At 50.1% G+C, this 23,668-nt stretch overlaps 1 protein-coding gene across 3 annotated transcripts; it reads left to right on the plus strand.

The window, feature by feature from the left end:
• The first annotated feature begins 1,831 nt into the window (after nucleotides 1–1,831).
• On the plus strand, nucleotides 1,832–14,029 carry samd1b (sterile alpha motif domain containing 1b). 3 transcript variants are annotated; one of them, XR_005036815.1, is made up of 7 exons: nucleotides 1,832–3,284; nucleotides 4,679–4,975; nucleotides 6,061–6,121; nucleotides 7,299–7,404; nucleotides 10,588–10,757; nucleotides 12,682–12,758; nucleotides 12,925–12,962. XR_005036815.1 is itself a non-coding variant. In XM_036948967.1 (6 exons), exons 1-5 carry the CDS (start codon nucleotides 2,007–2,009, stop codon nucleotides 10,709–10,711), a joined length of 1,866 nt encoding a protein of 621 aa, XP_036804862.1. In that variant the 5' UTR covers nucleotides 1,832–2,006; the 3' UTR covers nucleotides 10,712–10,757; nucleotides 12,682–12,828. The 3 variants fall into 3 exon arrangements, 2 of the variants coding, with proteins under 2 accessions (XP_036804862.1, XP_036804861.1); XM_036948967.1 differs by lacking the exon at nucleotides 12,925–12,962 and having other exon boundaries at nucleotides 12,682–12,828; XM_036948966.1 differs by lacking the exons at nucleotides 12,682–12,758; nucleotides 12,925–12,962 and adding an exon at nucleotides 13,664–14,029 and having other exon boundaries at nucleotides 1,835–3,284; nucleotides 10,588–10,702.
• The last annotated feature ends 9,639 nt before the right edge of the window (nucleotides 14,030–23,668 follow it).

Genomic DNA, 23,668 nt, shown 5'->3' on the forward strand with positions numbered 1-23,668 from the left:
AACACGTCTCAACTCATTCCTTTTCTCAAATCAGGCCTCGTAGTTTACTCATTCTCACGTTAAACACATCTCAACTCATTCCTTCTGTCAAATCAGGCCTCGTAGTTTACTCATTCTCACGTTAAACACGTCTCAACCCATTCCTTCTGTCAAATCAGGCCTCGTAGTTTACTCATTCTCACGTTAAACACGTCTCAACTCATTCCTTCTGTCAAATCAGGCCTCGTAGTTTACTCATTCTCACGTTAAACACGTCTCAACTCATTCCTTCTGTCAAATCAGGCCTCGTAGTTTACTCATTCTCACGTTAAACACGTCTCAACTCATTCCTTCTGTCAAATCCAGCCTCGTAGTTTACTCATTCTCACGTTAAACACATCTCAACTCATTTAACATCTTGTATTAGAAAGGTGTCATTACATTCTCTGACTCCGTTGTCCAGGTTTGAAAATACCATTATATTGTCATTAGTACTATTGTAATGACATTGTCTTGACACTCTTCTCCTTTGAATACAATTCCACATTCTCTTCTACTCTTTAATGTCGTGTTCCGTCGCCTAATAATCACAGGGCGCGTCCCAAATGGCACCATATTCCCTACTTAGTGCACTACTTTTGACCCAGGCCTATAGATCTCTCTGGTCAAGAGTAGGGCACTAAGTAGGGCACAGTGTTCCATTTGGGACGTACCCGTGGACAGCTGTGTATCCCCTCCATCACAGTCTCCTCAATGTATTTCTATGTCATCCTCCCTCTCAGCCGTGGACAGGCACAATGCTGGTGTATATATATATATGTACTATATACATACTGTTGCACTTTCTAGGAAAATACATAAGGCCTGACGTCTTTTTAAACCATATGACTGGAGTCGCACAATTCTAAATTCCCCTGGTTTTACACAAATCCTGGCTGGAAGATTCCTGGAAATACGAGGGGAATAAGCAGGAACTCCGGGACTCCTTCCACCAGGATTTCTGGGAAAACTGAGAATTTGTGGAAAGTTCGGGACTGTAGCAGCCCAATAGGATCCTCAGCACTGCAAAGGGAGGTGTTTAAAGACACTGTCTAATACCACCACATGAAAAGAAAAACAGGAAAACACAAAGTGTCATATTTTGCAACTTGAGTATCGGTACAATAAAGTTTTACTTGTTAAAATGACCAACACAAGGGATTGTGTGTGCTGTTTGTTTGCGTGATATAGCACCAGTTTTTTTTTCTCCCAAACCTCTCGTTGTGGACCCCCAGACATTTCACCACTTTGTTGAAGCCCTGAACTAGTTGACCTTGGTACGCTAACTGTAGAACAGATCAAATATGTGGACTGACTGGGGCTCCCTGAGGAGAGGTTTGAAAACCACTGACATAGCCTATAAACTCACTTTAAAACTATTGGGGACTGACAAACACACACCTATTCAATCCATCTTGTATATTTAATTAGAGACGAACAGACTCTGTGTAGGTCTATGAGACGCGTTTCCTGTAAGACCGTTTAGCCTAGAGGCATCGTCTCCCAATGCAGTCATGCAGACAACTGTTGGTTCTTTAGTCTGGACTCTGGAGAGACCCACCTAAGACGTGTTCATATGCAGAAATCCAAAATAATACCATTTCCAAATCTGTGTATGTATTACAACCAATAAAGCGTGTTCGCGTTTCCCAAAAGCAGCGGGAATGTGAACAAAGAGCGATGTGCTTGAGATACGCAGAAAAAAGAAAAAAACTCTACCTTAAATAAACTGCCGTCCGCGTATGTCTGCTGTGGGTGAACTGAAGGGGACGCCATCTTCGTCGGTCCACCTTAAGCGCACAATGTGGCCAACGCATGCGCACATCGAGCCTTCCGTTGTTCACTCTCCGCTCTGCCGGGCTCGCTCTCTGCTCGCGCTGGGTCGGTATAGGAGAGCGACTTACAGCGTCACTTCAGAAACAACAAGAGAGAAAAGACGCACTCGGCCAAACCCAAACTCAACCGCCGGGAAAACAACAACAACAACAATGTCCGAATCCAAGTACCGGGACTGGATCCTCGAGACCATCGACTCTCTACGCTCACGGAAAGCCCGACCGGACCTTGAGAGAATATGTCGTATGGTCCGGAGAAGACACGGCTCGGATCCAGACAGAACCCGAGAGGAACTGGAGAAACTGATCCAGGAGCAAACAGTGCTCAAAGTTAGCTACAAGGGCTCCATATCCTACAGGAATGCGGCGAAGGTGCAGAGAAAGAGTCGAAAGAAGAGTGACTTCACGCCGGGTAGCGGCGGCGGTAGGGAGGTGGAGGGAGAGCAAGCCAAACACTCCAGTTTGAACAACAACGGGGACAGCGCGCACAGCTTTACCGACCTAGAGGAGGTGGAGAGCCGGGACCGAGAGGAGGATTCTGTCTCCGAGCCGAGTGAGTGCCCGGACCCCCGGCCCGAAACCCCGGGTATCACCTCCGAGAAAAAACAAAAGCTTTTTCCACTGAATAGCGGAAACGGCCCTGGCTACTGCCCGGGTTGTGGCGAAACGGGCTGTGCTGCCGGGAGAGGCTGCAGTGGGAAAGCAAGTGCGTCAAAAGACAAGAGATTAGGAGAAAGAGGAGGAGGAGATCAGGAGGGGGGTGGCAGCAGTGCTTTGGCCGGCAACCACGAAACAAAACCGGGCCAAGATGGGAGCGGCGCTCCGAGCAAAGCAAAGGGGGTCTGGGGTGGAGGAGGTGGGGTGGAGACGACGGGGCAGGAGGGCAGCAGTAGCTGCGTCGGTGTTGCTGCTGAAACGGAAAATAAAATGAGCCAGGGAAGCGCCAGTTCAAGTTCCAGCAGCAACAGCCACCTCCTGCGGCCGAAACAGCTTCAGCCAGAATCCCCACCTGTCAAACCCAAACTCCGGGCCGGACGAGGTGAGGGGAATCCGGGGTTCGGGGGCAGCGGGCAAACCAGCTCGGATTTGGGCGAAAGACTGATCGCCTCCGTCCGCAGACTAGCCGAGCAGAACCGAGCCTCCGCGTTAAGAGGGGAGACCCGCGGGGGCCACAAGCCACTGGGACTGAAGGAGATCCTGGGTTACCTGACCAGCCAAGACGGCCTCTCATCTGAGGGTAAGCTGACCCGCAACAGGGTCAAGGTGGTTCTGGAGAGAGAGGTGGCGAGAGGTCGGCTGCGGAGGACCCGGTGTGGGAACATCACTCTCCCGGTGAGGGGAGTGGAGGCAGCGCCAACCCCAGCGAAGCCACCCGGCCCCGCTAACAGACTGCTGAAGAGCGCACTGCAGGATAAGCACATTGGGAAAAAGGTAACTTAATATTTCCAACACGTCCTATAGACTACACAGAGAGAGGAAGAGCAGAACAGACTCACTACACCCTGTCTGCTTATTAATTAATGATCAAGATATCAGATGTCTTTCTCTTTTCTCCCTGGATGTAATCCCAGATTCTCTCTCATTCAGCCTAAATCAGCTAAATCGCATGTAAAAACTATTCTGAAGGCAAATCTATCATTTGCCCTACATTAATCTTGGGTTTAAAATGACGTTTCTGGGCTGGTGTGTTTTGTGTGAACGGTAGCCAATGGTAACGTGAACCAGTGCGCTTGCAGAACAGACATCCTGATTTTTTTGTCCTCGACACGCAACTGTGTCTTGCTGCCTGCTCGCTGTTTCCTGTAGGGCTCCACTGCCATCCAGGCAGCACAAAATGTGCGGGCTTTCAACAGCGCTCTCTCGTCCGCTCGCTTCTCTTGTTCCAGACTCACCGCACACACAGGAGCACGTCGAGAGAGGGCGACCATAATGCGCTGTAGTGGTTTCTCTGTGTTTGACGCGGTGAAAGTTCGGCTATAGGCTACCGTCCCTATATCATAGACTGTGTCTAGCTGGCTGTACATTATGCAGACATACGTACGGACGGGGGCGTTACGTGGTTAATTCGGTGGAATAGTTTGTGAAAATGAAAGCATGCTTTCCACGTCGGAAAGTCTGTCTGCGCCAAGGCTGTATTCGCATCACAGCAGCTTGTCCCCCCCCCCCCGTTATAATCTTCTTAGTTCCGTTCTTTTCTCTCTCCCTCTATCCCCGCCTCTATCTCTCATGTTTCGTTCCTCATTACGCCCTTTCTAGGCGGCTACCTTTTTTAACGGAACAAACGCATGCTCTCTCTCTCTGTCATGTAACTGTAGCCATATGCACACCCAGTCACCAAGCAAGACGCACTGATTCTCTCATGAAATGTTATATTGATTGTAAAACCGAGCGGGCAGTGCGTGTATTTAAGCCGAACACGGGACTGTTGTGGCGGGTCTAGCGCTGTCGATGCAGCCGGTTGCTGCCTGGGTCATTACAAAGGACGCGCCGTCTGCGCCTAACTCGAGCCGCGCTGCCTGTCTGTAATGAACCAGTGGACAAAAGAGGTCGCAGTAATGTAGGGAGGGAGAGAGAGGAACAAACATGCGCGCGTCAAAGTATGATTCAGCCTATTTCGCCGCTATACGTTAAACGAGTGAGCGACTGTTGCCTACCTAGTTATGTAGCCTGTTTCCTGAAAATAAAGACATGTCTGACTGTATTTCACATATTCCTTTCTTACTCTGTTAACTCTGATCTGTTCATTCTTACTATGCTGAAACTGTAAAACCCGCAACTGAATTCTCTCTCTCTGAACCCTCCCACCCCTCTCTCTGTCTTCCTAGGAGGTGAAAGAGGAGGAGCCAATGGAGACAGAGAGTGGAGAGGAGGAGGAGGATGAAGAGGAGAAGGGAACAGGGGATGCTGAGGATGGGGGGCAGAGTGACACCCAAACCTCAGGGGGTGAGGAGGGTTCTAAGGGGGGGACTTGCCCTGCCCCGGTTCCCATGGAAACGGAACCCAGGAATGGTGATGACATCACTGGAGGTTCTGAGGGACAGGCGGGGGTGAAGCAGGAGGACAAACAACCGGAACACACAACCAATACGGTCTCTCCAGAGCAGATACACACAGACACACAGGTACAGGCTTCCCCTTCACATCTTTCTATGTATTTGTCTCTGTTTCTGTTTCTTGCTTTTGATTTCCCTTTTTCATATTGAGTCATTTCCTGGGAAAATCACTCTGTCTGTCTCCCTCTGTCTGTCTCCCTCTGCCTGTCTCCCTCTGTCTGTCTCCCTCTGTCTGTCTCCCTCTGTCTGCCTCTGTCTGTCTCCCTCTGTCTGTCTCTCTCTGTCTCCCTCTGTCTGTCTGCCTCTGTCTGTCTCCCTCTGTCTCCCTCTATCTGTCTCCGTCTGTCTGTCTCCGTCTGTCTGTCTCCCTCTGTCTGTCTCCCTCTGTCTGTCTCCCTCTGTCTGTCTCCCTCTGTCTGTCTCTCTCTCTCTGTCTCCCTCCCGCTGTCTGTCTCTCTCTGTCTGTCTCCCTCTGTCTGTCTCTTTCTGTCTGTCTCCCTCTGTCTCTCTCTGTGTCTGTCTCCCTCTGTCTGTCTCCCTCTGTCTGTCTCCCTCTGTCCGTCTCTCTCTGTCTGTCTCTCTCTGTCTGTCTGTCTCCCTCTGTCTGTCTCCCTCTGTCTGTCTCCCTCTGTCTGTCTCTCTGTCTGTCTCTCTCTGTCTGTCTCCCTCTGTCTCCCTCTGTCTGTCTCTCTCTGTCTCCCTCTGTCTGTCTCTCTTTGTCTGTCTCTCTCTGTCTCCCTCTCTCTGTCTGTCTGTCCCTCTGTCTCCCTCTGTCTGTCTCTGTCTGTCTCTGTCTGTCTGTCTCCCTCTGTCTCCCTCTCTCTGTCTGTCTCCCTCTGTCTGTCTCTGTCTGTCTCTGTCTGTCTGTCTCCCTCTGTCTCCCTCTCTCTGTCTGTCTCCCTCTGCCTGTCTCTCTCTGTCTGTCTCTCTCAATTCAAGGGCTTTATTGGCATGGGAAACATATATTAACAGTGCCAAAGCAAGTTAAATAGATAATAAACAAAAGTGAAATAAACAATAAAAAATGAACAGTAAACATTACACTCACAAAAGTTCCAAAGTAATAAAGACATTTCAAATGTCATTATGACTATATACAGTGTTGTAACAATGTGCAAATAGTTAGTCTCTCTCTCTCTCTCTCTCTCTCTCAGGATCAGAATGTGGTACAGTCAGAGAGAGAGAGCCACACTTCCTCTGTCCACAACCACAACTGTGAGTTCTGCTTTACAACGCCTGAGTGTGTGGGAGTGCATGTTCATACGTGTGCAGTGCTAACCCCTCTGTGTGTGTGCAGTGCTAACCCCTCTGTGTGTGTGTGTGCAGTGTTAACCCCTCTGTGTGTGTGCAGTGCTAACCCCTCTGTGTGTGTGCAGTGCTAACCCCTCTGTGTGTGTGCAGTGCTAATCCCTGTGTGTGTGTGTGCAGTGTTAACCCCTTTGTGTGTGTGTGTGCAGTGCTAACCCCTCTGTGTGTGTGCAGTGTTAACCCCTCTGTGTGTGTGCAGTGTTAACCCCTCTCTGTGTGTGTATTCCTAACCCCTCTGTGTGTGTGCAGTGCTAATCCCCCTGTGTGTGTGCAGTGCTAACCCCTCTGTGTGTGTGCGGTGCTAACCCCTCTGTGTGTGTGCAGTGCTAACCCCTCTGTGTGTGTGTGTGTGTGTGCAGTGCTAACCCCTCTGTGTGTGTGCAGTGCTAACCCCTCTGTGTGTGTGCAGTGTTAACCCCTCTGTGTGTGTGCGGTGCTAACCCCTCTGTGTGTGTGTGTGTGTGTGTGTGTGTGTGCAGTGCTAACCCCTCTGTGTGTGTGCAGTGTTAACCCTTCTGTGTGTGTGCAGTGCTAACCCCTCTGTGTGTGTGCAGTGCTAACCCCTCTGTGTGTGTGCAGCGCTAACCCCTCTGTGTGTGTGCAGCGCTAACCCCTCTGTGTGTGTGCAGTGCTAACCCCTCTGTGTGTGTGCAGTGCTAACCCCTCTGTGTGTGTGCAGTGCTAACCCCTCTGTGTGTGTGCAGTGCTAACCCCTCTGTGTGTGTGTATTCCTAACCCCTCTGTGTGTGTGCAGTGCTAACCCCTCTGTGTGTGTGCAGTGCTAACCCCTCTGTGTGTGTGCAGTGCTAACCCCTCTGTGTGTGTGTATTCCTAACCCCTCTGTGTGTGTGCAGTGCTAACCCCTCTGTGTGTGTGCAGTGCTAACCCCTCTGTGTGTGTGCAGTGCTAAACCCTCTGTGTGTGTGCAGTGCTAACCCCTCTGTGTGTGTGCAGTGCTAACCCCTCTGTGTGTGTGCAGTGCTAACCCCTCTGTGTGTGTGCAGTGCTAACCCCTCTGTGTGTGTGCAGTGCTAACCCCTCTGTGTGTGTGTGCAGTGCTAACCCCTCTCCTCCGTTCCAGCAGGTTCGGCCTGTAAGACAGAGGTGGGTGTGTCCTCCTGTCTCCTCACTCCCACCGCCTCACCTAGAGACTCTGGCCTGGCAGAGGAGAGAGGGATGAACGGAGGAGTGTGAGTATCACCTCAGAGAGAGAGAGAGAGAGAGAGGGTGGGAAGGAGGTAGGAGGAGAGAGAGAAGGGAGGAGCAGATGAGAGACAGAGGGGATGAATGAAGCAAGGAGAGTCAATATATTTCACATGAATGAGAGATGAGTAAATGAGGAAGTCTGAGTGAGCTGGAGGAAAGAGGGATGAGGGAGGAGCAGAAGAGTGTATGGGATGAGGGAGGGAGGAGCAGATGAGTGTATGGGATGAGGGAGGGAGGAGCAGATGAGTGTATGCGATGGAGGGAGGGAGGGAGGAGCAGATGAGTGTATGGGAAGAGGGAGGGAGGAGAAGATGAGTGTATGGGATGAGGGAGGGAGGAGAAGATGAGTGTGGGAGGGAGGGAGGGAGGAGCAGATGAGTGTATGGGAGGAGGGAGGGAGGAGAAGATGAGTGTATGGGATGGAGGGAGGGAGGGAGGGAGGGAGGGAGGGAGGGAGGGAGGGAGGGAGGGAGGGAGGGAGGGAGGAGCAGATGAGTTAAGGGGATGGAGGGAGGGAGGGAGGGAGGGAGGAGCAGATGAGTGTATGGGATGAAGGAGGGAGGGAGGAGCAGATGAGTGTATGGGAGGAGGGAGGGAGGAGAAGATGAGTGTATGGGATGGAGGGAGGGAGGGAGGGAGGAGCAGATGAGTTAAGGGGATGAAGGGAGGGAGGGAGGGAGTGAGGGAGGGAGGGAGGAGAAGATGAGTGTATGGGATGAGGGAGGGAGGAGCAGGTGAGTGTATGGGATGAAGGAGGGAGGAGCAGGTGAGTGTATGGGATGAGGTAGGGAGGGAGGAGCAGATGAGTGTATGGGATGAGGGAGGGAGGAGCAGGTGAGTGTATGGGATGAGGGAGGGAGGGAGGAGCAGATGAGTGTATGGGATGAAGGAGGGAGGGAGGAGCAGATGAGTGTATGGGATGAAGGAGGGAGGAGCAGATGAGTGTATGGGATGAGGGAGGGAGGGAGGAGCAGATGAGTGTATGGGATGAAGGAGTGAGGGAGGAGCAGGTGAGTGTATGGGATGAGGGAGGAAGGGAGGGAGGAGCAGATGAGTGTATGGGATGAGGGAGGGAGGGAGGAGCAGATGAGTGTATGGGATGAAGGAGGGAGGGAGGAGCAGATGAGTGTATGGGATGAAGGAGGGAGGGAGGAGCAGGTGAGTGTATGGGATGAAGGAGTGAGGAAGGAGCAGGTGAGTGTATGGGATGAGGGAGGAAGGGAGGGAGGAGCAGATGAGTGTATGGGATGAAGGAGGGAGGGAGGAGCAGATGAGTGTATGGGATGAAGGAGGGAGAGAGGAGCAGATGAGTGTATTGGATGAGGGAGGGAGGAGCAGATGAATGTATGGGATGAGGGAGGGAGGGAGGAGCAGATGAGTGTATGGGATGAGGGAGGAGAAGATGAGTGTATGGGATGAAGGAGAGAGGGAGGAGCAGATGAGTGTATGCGATGGAGGGAGGGAGGGAGGAGCAGATGAGTGTATGGGATGAGGGAGGGAGGAGCAGGTGAGTGTATGGGATGAAGGAGTGAGGAAGGAGCAGGTGAGTGTATGGGATGAGGGAGGAAGGGAGGGAGGAGCAGATGAGTGTATGGGATGAAGGAGGGAGGGAGGAGCAGATGAGTGTATGGGATGAGGGAGGGAGGAGCAGATGAATGTATGGGATGAAGGAGGGAGAGAGGAGCAGATGAGTGTATGGGATGAGGGAGGGAGGAGCAGATGAGTGTATGGGATGAAGGAGGGAGGGAGGAGCAGATGAGTGTATGGGATGAAGGAGGAAGGGATGAGCAGATGAGTGTATGGGATGAGGGAGGGAGGGAGGAGCAGATGAGTGTATGGGATGAGGGAGGGAGGGAGGAGCAGATGAATGTATGGGATGAGGGAGGGAGGGAGGAGCAGATGAGTGTATGGGATGAGGGAGGAAGGGAGGGAGGGAGGGAGGAGCAGATGAGTGTATGGGATGAGGGAGGGAGGGAGGAGCAGATGAGTGTATGGGATGAGGGAGGGAGGGAGGAGCAGATGAGTGTATGGGATGAAGGAGGGAGGGAGGAGCAGATGAGTGTATGGGATGAGGGAGGGAGGAGCAGATTAGTGTATGGGATGAGGGAGGGAGGGAGGAGCAGATGAGTGTATGGGATGAGGGAGGGAGGGAGGAGCAGATGAGTGTATGGGATGAGGGAGGGAGGGAGGGAGGGAGGAGCAGATGAGTGTATGGGATGAGGGAGGGAGGGAGGAGCAGATGAGTGTATGGGATGAGGGAGGGAGGGAGGAGCAGATGAATGTATGGGATGAGGGTGGGAGGGAGGAGCAGATAAGTGTATGGGATGAAGGAGGAAGGGAGGAGCAGATGAGTGTATGGGATGAGGGAGGGGGGGAGGAGCAGATGAGTGTATGGGATGAGGGAGGGAGGGAGGAGCAGATGAGTGTATGGGATGAAGGAGGGAGGGAGGAGCAGATGAGTGTATGGGATGAGGGAGGAAGGGAGGGAGGAGCAGATGAATGTATGGGATGAAGGAGGGAGGGAGGAGCAGATGAGTGTATGGGATGAGGGAGGAAGGGAGGGAGGAGCAGATGAATGTATGGGATGAGGGAGGGAGGGAGGAGCAGATGAGTGTATGGGATGAGGGAGGGAGGGAGGAGCAGATGAGTGTATGGGATGAGGGAGGGAGGGAGGAGCAGATGAGTGTATGGGATGAAGGAGGGAGGGAGGAGCAGATGAGTGTATGGGATGAGGGAGGAAGGGAGGGAGGAGCAGATGAATGTATGGGATGAGGGAGGGAGGGAGGAGCAGATGAGTGTATGGGATGAGGGAGGGAGGGAGGAGCAGATGAGTGTATGGGATGAAGGAGGGAGGGAGGAGCAGATGAGTGTATGGGATGAGGGAGGAAGGGAGGGAGGAGCAGATGAATGTATGGGATGAGGGAGGGAGGGAGGGAGGAGCAGATGAATGTATGGGATGAGGGAGGGAGGAGCAGATGAATGTATGGGATGAGGGAGGGAGGAGCAGATGAGTGTATGGGATGAGGGAGGTAGGAGATGCAGTGTGTGTGAAACATGAAAGTATAGTCTAGTCCCTTTAACTAAATTACAGTTACAAGTTGCAAACACTTTAATTCTCTCCCCCCCCCCCCCCCCCCCCCCCCCCCCCCCCCCCCCTCTTTTTCTAGGTTTGTGAAGTCTGAGCTGGGCAGTCTAAACCCAGTCAACTGGACAGTGTCTGATGTGGTCTGTTATTTCACAACAGCAGGGTTTCCAGAACAGGCCTTAGCCTTCAGGACTCAGGTGAGATGAGACAGACAGCAGGGTTCCAGAACAGGCCTTAGCCTTCAGGACTCAGGTGAGATGAGACAGACAGCAGGGTTCCAGAACAGGCCTTCAGGACTCAGGTGAGATGAGACAGACAGCAATGTTCCAGAACAGGCCTTCAGGTGAGATGAGACAGACAGCAGGCTTCCAGAACAGGCCTTCAGGACTCAGGTGAGATGAGACAGACAGCAGGGTTCAGAACAGGCCTTCAGGACTCAGGTGAGATGAGACAGACAGCAGGCCTTCAGGACTCAGGTGAGATGAGACAGACAGCAGGGTTCCAGAACAGGCCTTAGCCTTCAGGACTCAGGTGAGATGAGACAGAGAGCAGGGTTCCAGAACAGGCCTTCAGGTGAGATGAGACAGACAGCAGGGTTCCAGAACAGGCCTTCAGGATTCAGGTGAGATGAGACAGACAGCAGGCTTCCAGAACAGGCCTTCAGGACTCAGGTGAGATGAGACAGACAGCAGGGTTCCAGAACAGGCCTTCAGGACTCAGGTGAGATGAGACAGACAACAATGTTCCAGAACAGGCCTTCAGGACTCAGGTGAGATAAGACAGACAGCAGGCTTCCAGAACAGGCCTTCAGTACTCAGGTGAGATGAGACAGACAGCAGGGTTCCAGAACAGGCCTTCAGGACTCAGGTGAGATGAGACAGACAACAATGTTCCAGAACAGGCCTTCAGGACTCAGGTGAGATGAGACAGACAGCAGGGTTCCAGAACAGGCCTTAGCCTTCAGGACTCAGGTGCGATGAGACAGACAGCAGGGTTCCAGAACAGGCCTTCAGGACTCAGGTGCGATGAGACAGACAGCAGGGTTCCAGAACAGGCCTTCAGGACTCAGGTGAGATGAGACAGACAGCAATGTTCCAGAACAGGCCTTAGCCTTCAGGACTCAGGTGAGATGAGACAGACAGCAGGCCTTCAGGATTCAGGTGAGATGAGACAGACAGCAGGGTTCCAGAACAGGCCTTAGCCTTCAGGACTCAGGTGAGATGAGACAGACAGCAGGGTTCCAGAACAGGCCTTAGCCTTCAGGACTCAGGTGAGATGAGACAGACAGCAGGGTTCCAGAACAGGCCTTCAGGACTCAGGTGAGATGAGACAGACAGCAGGGTTCCAGAACAGGCCTTCAGGATTCAGGTGAGATGAGACAGACAGCAGGGTTCCAGAACAGGCCTTCAGGACTCAGGTGAGATGAGACAGACAGCAGGGTTCCAGAACAGGCCTTAGCCTTCAGGACTCAGGTGAGATGAGACAGACAGCAGGGTTCCAGAACAGGCCTTAGCCTTCAGGACTCAGGTGAGATGAGACAGACAGCAGGGTTCCAGAACAGGCCTTCAGGACTCAGGTGAGATGAGACAGACAGCAGGGTTCCAGAACAGGCCTTCAGGATTCAGGTGAGATGAGACAGACAGCAGGGTTCCAGAACAGGCCTTCAGGATTCAGGTGAGATGAGACAGACAGCAGGGTTCCAGAACAGGCCTTCAGGATTCAGGTGAGATGAGACAGACAGCAGGGTTCCAGAACAGGCCTTCAGGATTCAGGTGAGATGAGACAGACAGCAGGGTTCCAGAACAGGCCTTCAGGACTCAGGTGAGATGAGACAGACAGCAGGGTTCCAGAACAGGCCTTAGCCTTCAGGACTCAGGTGAGATGAGACAGACAGCAGGGTTCCAGAACCGGCCTTCAGGACTCAGGTGAGATGAGACAGACAGCAGGGTTCCAGAACAGGCCTTCAGGACTCAGGTGAGATGAGACAGACAGCAGGGTTCCAGAACAGGCCTTCAGGATTCAGGTGAGATGAGACAGACAGCAGGGTTCCAGAACAGGCCTTCAGGACTCAGGTGAGATGAGACAGACAGCAGGGTTCCAGAACAGGCCTTAGCCTTCAGGACTCAGGTGAGATGAGACAGACAGCAGGGTTCCAGAACAGGCCTTCAGGACTCAGGTGAGATGAGACAGACAGCAGGGTTCCAGAACAGGCCTTAGCCTTCAGGATTCAGGTGAGATGAGACAGACAGCAGGGTTCCAGAACAGGCCTTCAGGACTCAGGTGCGATGAGACAGACAGCAGGGTTCCAGAACAGGCCTTCAGGACTCAGGTGCGATGAGACAGACAGCAATGTTCCAGAACAGGCCTTCAGGATTCAGGTGAGATGAGACAGACAGCAGGGTTCCAGAACAGGCCTTAGCCTTCAGGACTCAGGTGAGATGAGACAGACAGCAGGGTTCCAGAACAGGCCTTCAGGACTCAGGTGCGATGAGACAGACAGCAGGGTTCCAGAACAGGCCTTAGCCTTCAGGACTCAGGTGAGATGAGACAGACAGCAGGGTTCCAGAACAGGCCTTCAGGACTCAGGTGCGATGAGACAGACAGCAGGGTTCCAGAACAGGCCTTCAGGACTCAGGTGAGATGAGACAGACAGCAGGGTTCCAGAACAGGCCTTCAGGACTCAGGTGCGATGAGACAGACAGCAGGGTTCCAGAACAGGCCTTCAGGATTCAGGTGAGATGAGACAGACAGCAGGGTTCCAGAACAGGCCTTCAGGACTCAGGTGAGATGAGACAGACAGCAGGGTTCCAGAACAGGCCTTCAGGACTCAGGTGAGATGAGACAGACAGCAATGTTCCAGAACAGGCCTTCAGGACTCAGGTGAGATGAGACAGACAGCAGGGTTCCAGAACATCAGGGATCATCAGAGATTCAGCAATCACACCTGACAACCCTTTAGCAGTGTGACATTGTTGTATTTACTGTGTCGTTACTGTATTGGGTAACTACTATGTGTCTTATCTAGAACTACTTACTATGTAACTACTTCGTGTACCTACTATATTATAACTTTATAACTAAATATATTCTCTCTCTCTCTCTCTCTCTCTCTCTCTCTCTCTCTCTCTCTCTCTCTCTCTCTCTCTCTACCCAATCAGGAGATAGATGGGAAGTCCCTCCTCCTGATGCAGCGTAACGATGTCCTGACAGGCCTCTCAATCAGATTAGGCCCCGCCCTGAAGATCTATGAGCGCCATGTGAAGGTTCTGCAGAGAACACACTTTGAAGAGGACGACTGATGACTTTACCTGGAGAGAGACACACACACACTCCTCCTCCTCCTCTCTCAACTTTAACTACGGAACATTCCAATCCCCAAACCCTGACCCCTGAACTCTAAACTGACCAACCCTCTCCTGGACTCTCCTCTCACATCCCCCTGTCCTGGACTCAACTCTACTCTCCTCTTCATCCAACTCTCCTCTCACATCCCCCTCTCCAAGCCACAACTCTCCTCTCCTCCTTCATCCATCTCTCCTCTCACATCCCCCTCTCCAAGCCACAACTCTCCTCTCCTCCTTCATCCATCTCTCCTCTCACATCCCCCTCTCCAAGCCACAACTCTCCTCTCCTCCTTCATCCATCTCTCCTCTCACATCCCCATCTCCTGGACTCAACTCTCCTCTCCTCCTTCATCCATCTCTCCTCTCACATCCCCCTCTCCTGGACTCTCCTCTCCTCCTTCATCCATCTCTCCTCTCACATCCCCCTCTCCTGGACTCTCCTCTCCTTCTTCATCCATCTCTCCTCTCACATCCCCCTCTCCTGGACTCTCCTCTCCTCCTTCATCCATCTCTCCTCTCACATCCCTCTCTCCTGGACTCTTCTCTCCTCTCCTCCTTCATCCATCTCTCCTCTCACATCCCCCTCTCCTGGACTCTCCTCTCCTCCTTCATCCATCTCTCCTCTCACATCCCCCTCTCCTGGACTCTCCTCTCCTCTCCTCCTTCATCCATCTCTCCTCTCACATCCCCCTCTCCAAGCCACATCTCTCCTCTCACATCCCCCTCTCCTGGACTCTCCTCTCCTCCTTCATCCATCTCTCCTCTCACATCCCCCTCTCCAAGCCACATCTCTCCTCTCACATCCCCCTCTCCTGGACTCAACTCTTTGGGAGAGAACACATAGAGAGAGAGAGAGAGAGAGAAGACAATGGAATAGAGAATCCTTGGATTTTTCCCCTGAGGATGTTTTGAAGGACAGACCACCAAACAGAGACGAAGAAGAAATAAGGAAATAGGGAAAGAGAAAGAAGAGAAGAAGTTGCTATTGAATGTGTTTGACAGGCTTTGGTCTGGCATGTGTTTACTTGAGGTAAAGTTCTGCTTTGACCTTTGAACCTTTTTGAAGGACATTAGCCGCTGCTTTAGACTCCTGAACAATCAACCAATCACCTGATCAGTGGCTGTCAGTGAAACATTGGCTTCATTCCAATTCTCTTGACGTGTGTACATGTAACCCCTGGTGGATTTAAAAGGCATGTAATGGTTTCAGTATATGGTGGCCACTGTGTCCACCTGGCTGAAGGGATCCTCCTCACTCAGATCACAGATCCAGGATCAGCTTATCCTCCCCATTTCCAATAGGGGTTTTACAAGCAAAACTGATCATAGATCAGTGTCTAAAGACAACGACATAAACTGGTCTTTTAATGGTTCCCTTTGATTGTTTAAGGAAAACTTCATCCTCCTCTGAGTGTCCCGACTGGCACCCTTTATAGTGCACTGCTTCTGACCAGGGCCTATAGGACTCAGTGCACTGCTTCTGACCAGGGCCTATAGGACTCAGTGCACTGCTTCTGACCAGGGCCTATAGGACTCAGTGCACTGCTTCTGACCAGGGCCTATAGGACTCAGTGCACTGCTTCTGACCAGGGCCTATAGGACTCAGTACACTGCTTCTGACCAGGGCCTATAAGGACTCAGTGCACTGCTTCTGACCAGGGCCTATAGGACTCAGTGCACTGCTTCTGACCAGGGCCTATAGGACTCAGTGCACTGCTTCTGACCAGGGCCTATAGGACTCAGTGCACTGCTTCTGACCAGGGCCTATAGGACTCAGTGCACTGCTTCTGACCAGGGCCTATAGGACTCAGTGCACTGCTTCTGACCAGGACCTATAGGACTCAGTGCACTGCTTCTGACCAGGGCCTATAGGACTCAGTGCACTACTTCTGACCAGGACCTATAGGACTCAGTGCACTGCTTCTGACCAGGGCCTATAGGACTCAGTGCACTGCTTCTGACCAGGGCCTATAGGACTCAGTGCACGGTCCTGGTCAAAAGTAGTGCACTAGGAAATAGGGTGCATTTGGGACACAGTCTGAGTCACCTACTAGGATGCAGGGCAGTGTTCAGGAGTGTCGACAGTGAGCAGCACCTGTGTAACCTCACAGACAGGAAGTCAGTGAGCAGCACCTGTGTAACCTCACAGACAGGAAGTCAGTGAGCAGCACCTGTGTAATCTCACAGACAGGAAGACAGTGAGCAGCACCTGTGTAACCTCACAGACAGGAAGTCAGTGAGCAGCACCTGTGTAACCTCACAGACAGGAAGACAGTGAGCAGCACCTGCGTAACATCACAGACAGGAAGACAGTGAGCAGCACCTGCGTAACCTCACAGACAGGAAGTCAGTGAGCAGCACCTGTGTAACCTCAGACAGGAAGACAGTGAGCAGCACCTGCGTAACCTCACAGACAGGAAGTCAGTGAGCAGCACCTGTGTAACTTCACAGACAGGAAGACAGTGAGCAGCACCTGTGTAACCTCACAGACAGGAAGTCAGTGAGCAGCACCTGCGTAACCTCGCAGACAGGAAGTCAGTGAGTAGCACCTGTGTAACCTCACAGACAGGAAGACAGTGAGCAGCACCTGTGTAACCTCACAGACAGGAAGTCACTGAGCAGCACCTGTGTAACCTCACAGACAGGAAGTCAGTGAGCAGTACCTGTGTAACCTCACAGACAGGAAGTCAGTGAGCAGCACCTGTGTAACCTCACAGACAGGAAGACAGTGAGCAGCACCTGCGTAACCTCACAGACAGGAAGTCAGTGAGCAGCACCTGTGTAACCTCATAGACAGGAAGACAGTGAGCAGTACCTGCATAACCTCACAGACAGGAAGACAGTGAGCAGCACCTGTGTAACCTCACAGACAGGAAGACAGTGAGCAGCACCTGTGTAACCTCACAGACAGGAAGACAGTGAGCAGCACCTGTGTAACCTCACAGACAGGAAGACAGTGAGCAACACCTGTGTAACCTCACAGACAGGAAGACAGTGAGCAGCACCTGTGTAACCTCACAGACAGGAAGTCAGTGAGCAGCACCTGTGTAACCTCACAGACAGGAAGACAGTGAGCAGCACCTGTGTAACCTCACATACAGGAAGACAGTGAGCAGCACCTGTGTAACCTCACAGACAGGAAGACAGTGAGCAGCACCTGTGTAACCTCACAGACAGGAAGACAGTGAGCAGCACCTGTGTAACCTCACAGACAGGAAGACAGTGAGCAGTGCCTGTGTAACCTCACAGACAGGAAGTCAGTGAGCAGCACCTGTGTAACCTCACAGACAGGAAGACAGTGTTCAACGTGCTTCATTCAGAACAACCTTTGGTCCGACAGAAAACGAACATTCATTCAAACCATTATGTAACCTCTCTGTTGGAGTTAGAGGCTGGGGACATTAAGAGGCTGGGGGCCTGGGACATTAAGAGGCTGGGGACATTAAGAGGCTGGGGGCCTGGGACATTAAGAGGCTGGGGACATTAAGAGGCTGGGGGGCTGGGACATTAAGAGGCTGGGGACATTAAGAGACTGGGGGGCTGGGACATTAAGAGGCTGGGGACATTAAGAGGCTGGGACATTAAGAGGCTGGGGACGATGTTGACATTGGAACACTTTGTAACCTCTCTGTTGGAGTTAGAGGCTGGGGACATTAAGAGGCTGGGGGGCTGGGACATTAAGAGGCTGGGGACGATGTTGACATTGGAACACTTTGTAACCTCTCTGTTGGAGTTAGAGGCTGAGGGACATTAAGAGGCTGGGGACATTAAGAGGCTGGGGGGCTGGGACATTAAGAGGCAAACAGTGGACCTCTAAGATGATAGAGGGAGAGAGAGACACGGGACCAGAACAGGACAGTTTTTTGTGTCCGTGTTTATTTTTTTTGGGGGGGGGGGGGGGGGGAAATGTAAAGGATTGATTTTATACAAAAGTGAAGCCGCTTTAAATACCCAAAACCCCTTGTCCCCTGAGCCGAAGGCTTCCCAATCCCAAACATATACCCAGCCCTGCCCAGCATCTACCCTCACTTCAGCTGGTCTAACCTATTCCTGACAGGATATACCCAGCCCTGCCCAGCCGCTACCCTCAATTCAGTTGGTCTAACCTATTCCTGACAGGATATACCCTGCCCAGCCTCTACCCTCACTTCTGCTGGTCTAACCTATTCCTGACAGGATATACCCTGCCCAGCCTCTACCCTCACTTCTGCTGGTCTAACCTATTCCCACTAATATACCCACTACCATACCCACTACCATACCCACTACCATACCCACTACCCACTACCATATCCCATTCAAAGACACTTAATTTTGTCCTGCCCATTCACCCTCTGAACGTCACACATACACAATCCATGTCTCAATTGTCTCAAGGCTTAAAAAAATCCTTCTTTAACCTGTCTTCTCCCCTTCATCTACAGTCGTGGACAAAAGTTTTGAGAATGACACAAATGTTCATTTTCACAAAGTTTGCTGCTTCAGTGTCTTTAGGTATTTTTGTCAGATTTTACTATGGAATACTGAAGTATAATTACAAGCATTTCATAAGTGTCAAAGGCTTTTATTGACAATTACATGAAGTTGATGCAAAGAGTCAATATTTGCAGTGTTGACCCTTCAAGACCTCTGCAATCCTCCCTGGCATGCTGTCAATTTACTTCTGGGCCACATCCGGACTGATGGCAGCCCATTCTAGCATTATCAATGCTTGGAGTTTGTCAGAATTTGTGGGGTTTTATTTGTCCACCCGCCTCTTGAGGATTGACCACAAGTTCTCAATGGGATTAAGGTCTGGGGAGTTTCCTGGCCATGGACACAAAATATCAATGTTTTTTTCCCCGAGCCACTTAGTTATCACTTTTGCCTCATGGCAAGGTTCTCCATCGTGCTGGAAAAGGCATTGTTCATCATCAAACTGTTCCTGGATGGTTGGGAGAAGTTGCTCTCGGAGGATGTGTTGGTACCATTCTTTATTCATGCCTGTGTTTTTAGGCAAAATTGTGAGTGAGCCCGCTCCTGTGGCTGAGAAGCAACCCCACACATGAATGGTCTCAGGATGCTTTACTGTTGGCATGACACAGGACTGATGGTAGCGCTCACCTTGTCTTCTCCGGACAAGCTTTTTTCATGATGCCCCAAACAATCAGAAAGGGGATTCATCAGAGAAAATGACTTTACCCCAGTCCTCAGCGGTCCAATCCCTGTACCTTTTGCAGAATATCAGTCTGTCCCTGATGATTTTTCTGGAGAGAAGTGGCTTCTTTGCTGCCCTTCTTGACACCAGGCCATCCTCCAAAAGACTTTGCCTCACTGTACGTGCAGATGCACTCACACCTGCCTGCTGCCATTCCTGAGCAAGCTCTGTACTGGTGGTGCCCCGATCCCGCAGCTGAATCAACTTTAGGAGACGGTCCTAGCGCTTGCTGGACTTTCTTGGGCGCCCTGAAGCCTTCTTCACAACAATTGAACCGCTCTCCTTGAAGTTCTTGATGATCCTATAAATGGTTGATTTAGGTGCAATCTTACTGGCAGCAATATCCTTGCCTGTGAAGCCCTTTTTGTGCAAAGCAATGATGACGGCACGTGTTTCCTTGCAGGTAACCATGGCTGACAGAGGAAGAACAATGATTCCAAGCACCACCCTCATTTGGAAGCTTCCAGTCTGTTATGCGAACTCAATCAGCATGACAGAGTGATCTCCAGCCGTGTCCTCGTCAACACCCTCGTGTACCGGGGTGTGTGACCTGTGTTAACAAGAGAATCACTGACATGATGTCAGCTGGTCCTTTTGTGGCAGGGCTGAAATGCAGTGGAAATGTTTTTTGGGGGATTCAGTTCATTTGCATGGCAAAGAGGGACTTTGCAATCAATACACTGATTGAAATGGACTTAACAAGAGACGTCAATAAGGGATCATAGCTTTCACCTGGTCAGTCTAGGGGCGGCAGGGAGCCTAGTGGTTAGAGCATTGGACTAGTAACCAAAAAGGTTGCAAGATTGAATCCCCGAGCTGACAAGGTCAAAGTCTGTCCTTCTGCCCCTGAACAAGGCAGTTAACCCGCTGTTCCTAGGCCAGTTAACCCACTGTTCCTAGGCCAGTTAACCCACTGTTCCTAGGCCAGTTAACCCACTGTTCCTAGGCCGTCATTGAACATAAGAATTTGTTCTTAACTGACTTGCCTAGTTAAATAAAGGTTAAATAAATGTCATTGAAAGAACAGGTGTTCATAATGTTTTGTACACTCAGTGTATGTGTAAATAATATATATGAAATGTAAACACACATTGGAATAAATGTAAAGCCCATTGAAGCGAATGTAATGCATTTCACCACAGGGTATTACCCCTGTCAAATTAATCAATCACTCACCACCAGCATTTACTACAGGACTGAGTTCACGTCTCCGTGTTTCACAGCTGTGTTGTGATTGGATACGTTTTGCAGGTTCTGGGCTCTCATTGGATACGTTTTGCAGTTCTGGGCTCTCATTGGATGAGTTTGGCAGTTGTGGGCTTTCATCTCACACTGTGTCAATTGTTCCCATTGAGTTATTTGTTGTAAATTGACTCTGTTCTGACTGTCCTTGCAGGTCTCTGTTCTGTCTGTCCTTGCAGGTCTATGTTCTGTCTGTCACTGTGTCAGACTGTCTTAGCATGTCTCTGTTCTGTCTGTCACTGTGTCAGACTGTCCTAGCAGGTCTCTGTTCAGACTGTCCTATTTGGTCTCTGTTCTGTCTGTCACTGTGTCAGACTGTCTTAGCAGGTCTCTGTTCTGACTGTCTTAGCAGGTCTCTGTTCTGACTGTCCTAGCAGGTCTCTGTTCTGACTGTCCTAGCAGGTATCTGTTCTGACTGTCCTAGCAGGTCTCTGTTCTGACTGTCTAGCAGGTCTCTGTTCTGACTGTCCTTGCAGGTCTCTGTTCTGACTGTCCTTGCAGGTCTCTGTTCTGACTGTCCTAGCAGGTCTCTGTTCTGACTGTCCTTGCAGGTCTCTGTTCTGACTGTCCTTGCAGGTCTCTGTTCTGACTGTCCTTGCAGGTCTCTGTTCTGACTGTCCTAGCAGGTCTCTGTTCTGACTGTCCTTGCAGGTCTCTGTTCTGTCTGTCCTAGCAGGTCTGTTCTGTCTGTCCTTGCAGGTCTCTGTTCTGACTGTCCTTGCAGGTCTCTGTTCTGACTGTCCTTGCAGGTCTCTGTTCTGACTGTCCTAGCAGGTCTCTGTTCTGACTGTCCTTGCAGGTCTCTGTTCTGACTGTCCTAGCAGGTCTCTGTTCTGACTGTCCTTGCAGGTCTCTGTTCTGACTGTCCTAGCAGGTCTCTGTTCTGACTGTCCTTGCAGGTCTCTGTTCTGACTGTCCTTGCAGGTCTCTGTTCTGACTGTCCTTGCAGGTCTCTGTTCTGACTGTCCTAGCGGGTCTCCACACCATTCTGGGAGTACTATTCTGTCTGTAAAGTCAAATACCCTGGTTGCTCGTTTTATGTTTTCTATTGTAAACAATGAGATGCTTTTGGAATAAAAGTCTAAAGGAAAACATTCCAGTTAGCTACAGCTGTACCGCTGTGTGACTGTACCGCTGTGTGTGACTCTGTACCGCTGTGTGACTCTGTACCGCTGTGTGTGACTCTGTACCGCTGTGTGTGACTCTGTACCGCTGTGTGACTCTGTACCGCTGTGTGACTCTGTACCGCTGTGTGTGACTCTGTACCGCTGTGGGACTCTGTACCGCTGTGTTACTCTGTACCGCTGTGGGACTCTGTACCGCTGTGTGGGACTCTGTACCGCTGTGTGGGACTCTGTACCGCTGTGGGACTCTGTAACGCTGTGTGTGAATGTCTTGACTCTGCTGCCGGTCGCACATCTCGAACTGTCCATTACCAATATCAGAACATGGTACTAAACTGTCTATTACCAATATCAGAACATGGTACTAACCTGTCTATTACCAATATCAGAACATGGTACTAAACTGTCCATGACCAATATCAGAACATGGTACTAACGTGTCTATTACCAATATCAGAACATGGTACTAACCTGTCTATTACCAATATCAGAACATGGTACTAAACTGTCCATTACCAATATCAGAACATGGTACTGTCCATTACCAATATCAGAACATGGTACTAACCTGTCCATTACCAATATCAGAACATGGTACTAACCTGTCTATTACCAATGTCAGAACATGGTACTAACCTGTCTATTACCAATATCAGAACATGGTACTGTCCATTACCAATATCAGAACATGGTACTAACCTGTCTATTACCAATATCAGAACATGGTACTAACCTGTCTATTACCAATATCAGAACATGGTACCAACCTGTCTATTACCAATATCAGAACATGGTACTGTCCATTACCAATATCAGAACATGGTACTAACCTGTCTATTACCAATATCAGAACATGGTACTAACCTGTCTATTACCAATATCAGAACATGGTACTAACCTGTCTATTACCAATATCAGAACATGGTACTAACCTGTCTACTACCAATATCAGAACATGGTACTAACCTGTCTATTACCAATATCAGAACATGGTACTAACCTGTCCATTACCAATATCAGAACATGGTACTAACCTGTCCATTACCAATGTCAGAACATGGTACTAACCTGTCTATTACCAATATCAGAACATGGTACTAACCTGTCTATTACCAATATCAGAACATGGTACTAACCTGTCTATTACCAATATCAGAACATGGTACTAACCTGTCTATTACCAATATCAGAACATGGTACTAACCTGTCCATTACCAATATCAGAACATGGTACTAACCTGTCTATTACCAATATCAGAACATGGTACTAAACTGTCCATTACCAATATCAGAACATGGTACTAACCTGTCCATTACCAATATCAGAACATGGTACTAACCTGTCCATTACCAATATCAGAACATGGTACTGTCCATTACCAATATCAGAACATGGTACTGTCCATTACCAATATCAGAACATGGTACTAACCTGTCTACTACCAATATCAGAACATGGTACTAACCTGTCTATTACCAATATCAGAACATGGTACTAACCTGTCTATTACCAATATCAGAACATGGTACTAACCTGTCTATTACCAATATCAGAACATGGTACTAACCTGTCTATTACCAATATCAGAACATGGTACTAACCTGTCTATTACCAATATCAGAACATGGTACTAAACTGTCCATTACCAATATCAGAACATGGTACTAACCTGTCCATTACCAATATCAGAACATGGTACTAACCTGTCCATTACCAATATCAGAACATGGTACTGTCCATTACCAATATCAGAACATGGTACTGTCCATTACCAATATCAGAACATGGTACTAAACTGTCTATTACCAATGTCAGAACATGGTACTAACCTGTCTATTACCAATGTCAGAACATTGTACTAACCTGTCCATTACCAATATCAGAACATGGTACTAAACTGTCCATTACCAATATCAGAACATGGTACTAACCTGTCTATTACCAATGTCAGAACATGGTACTAACCTGTCTACTACCAATGTCAGAACATTGTACTAACCTGTCTATTACCAATGTCAGAACATGGTACTAACCTGTCCATTACCAATATCAGAACATGGTACTAACCTGTCTACTACCAATGTCAGAACATTGTACTAACCTGTCTATTACCAATGTCAGAACATGGTACTAACCTGTCTATTACCAATGTCAGAACATTGTACTAACCTGTCCATTACCAATATCAGAACATGGTACTAACCTGTCCATTACCAATATCAGAACATGGTACTAACCTGTCCATTACCAATATC

Source organism: Oncorhynchus mykiss, chromosome 17 (assembly GCF_013265735.2).
Source record: "Oncorhynchus mykiss isolate Arlee chromosome 17, USDA_OmykA_1.1, whole genome shotgun sequence".
Lineage (NCBI taxonomy): Eukaryota > Metazoa > Chordata > Actinopteri > Salmoniformes > Salmonidae > Oncorhynchus > Oncorhynchus mykiss.

Bases quoted from the DNA above. Each gene is read 5' to 3' on its own strand.
- samd1b (XM_036948966.1), top strand. From the start codon at position 2,007: ATGTCCGAATCCAAGTACCGGGACTGGATCCTCGAGACCATCGACTCT. The intron at 6,122-7,298 runs GTGAGTTCTGCT...CCGTTCCAGCAG, and splicing joins CTCTGTCCACAACCACAACT to GTTCGGCCTGTAAGACAGAG. The intron at 10,703-13,663 runs GTGAGATGAGAC...CTACCCAATCAG, and splicing joins CCTTAGCCTTCAGGACTCAG to GAGATAGATGGGAAGTCCCT.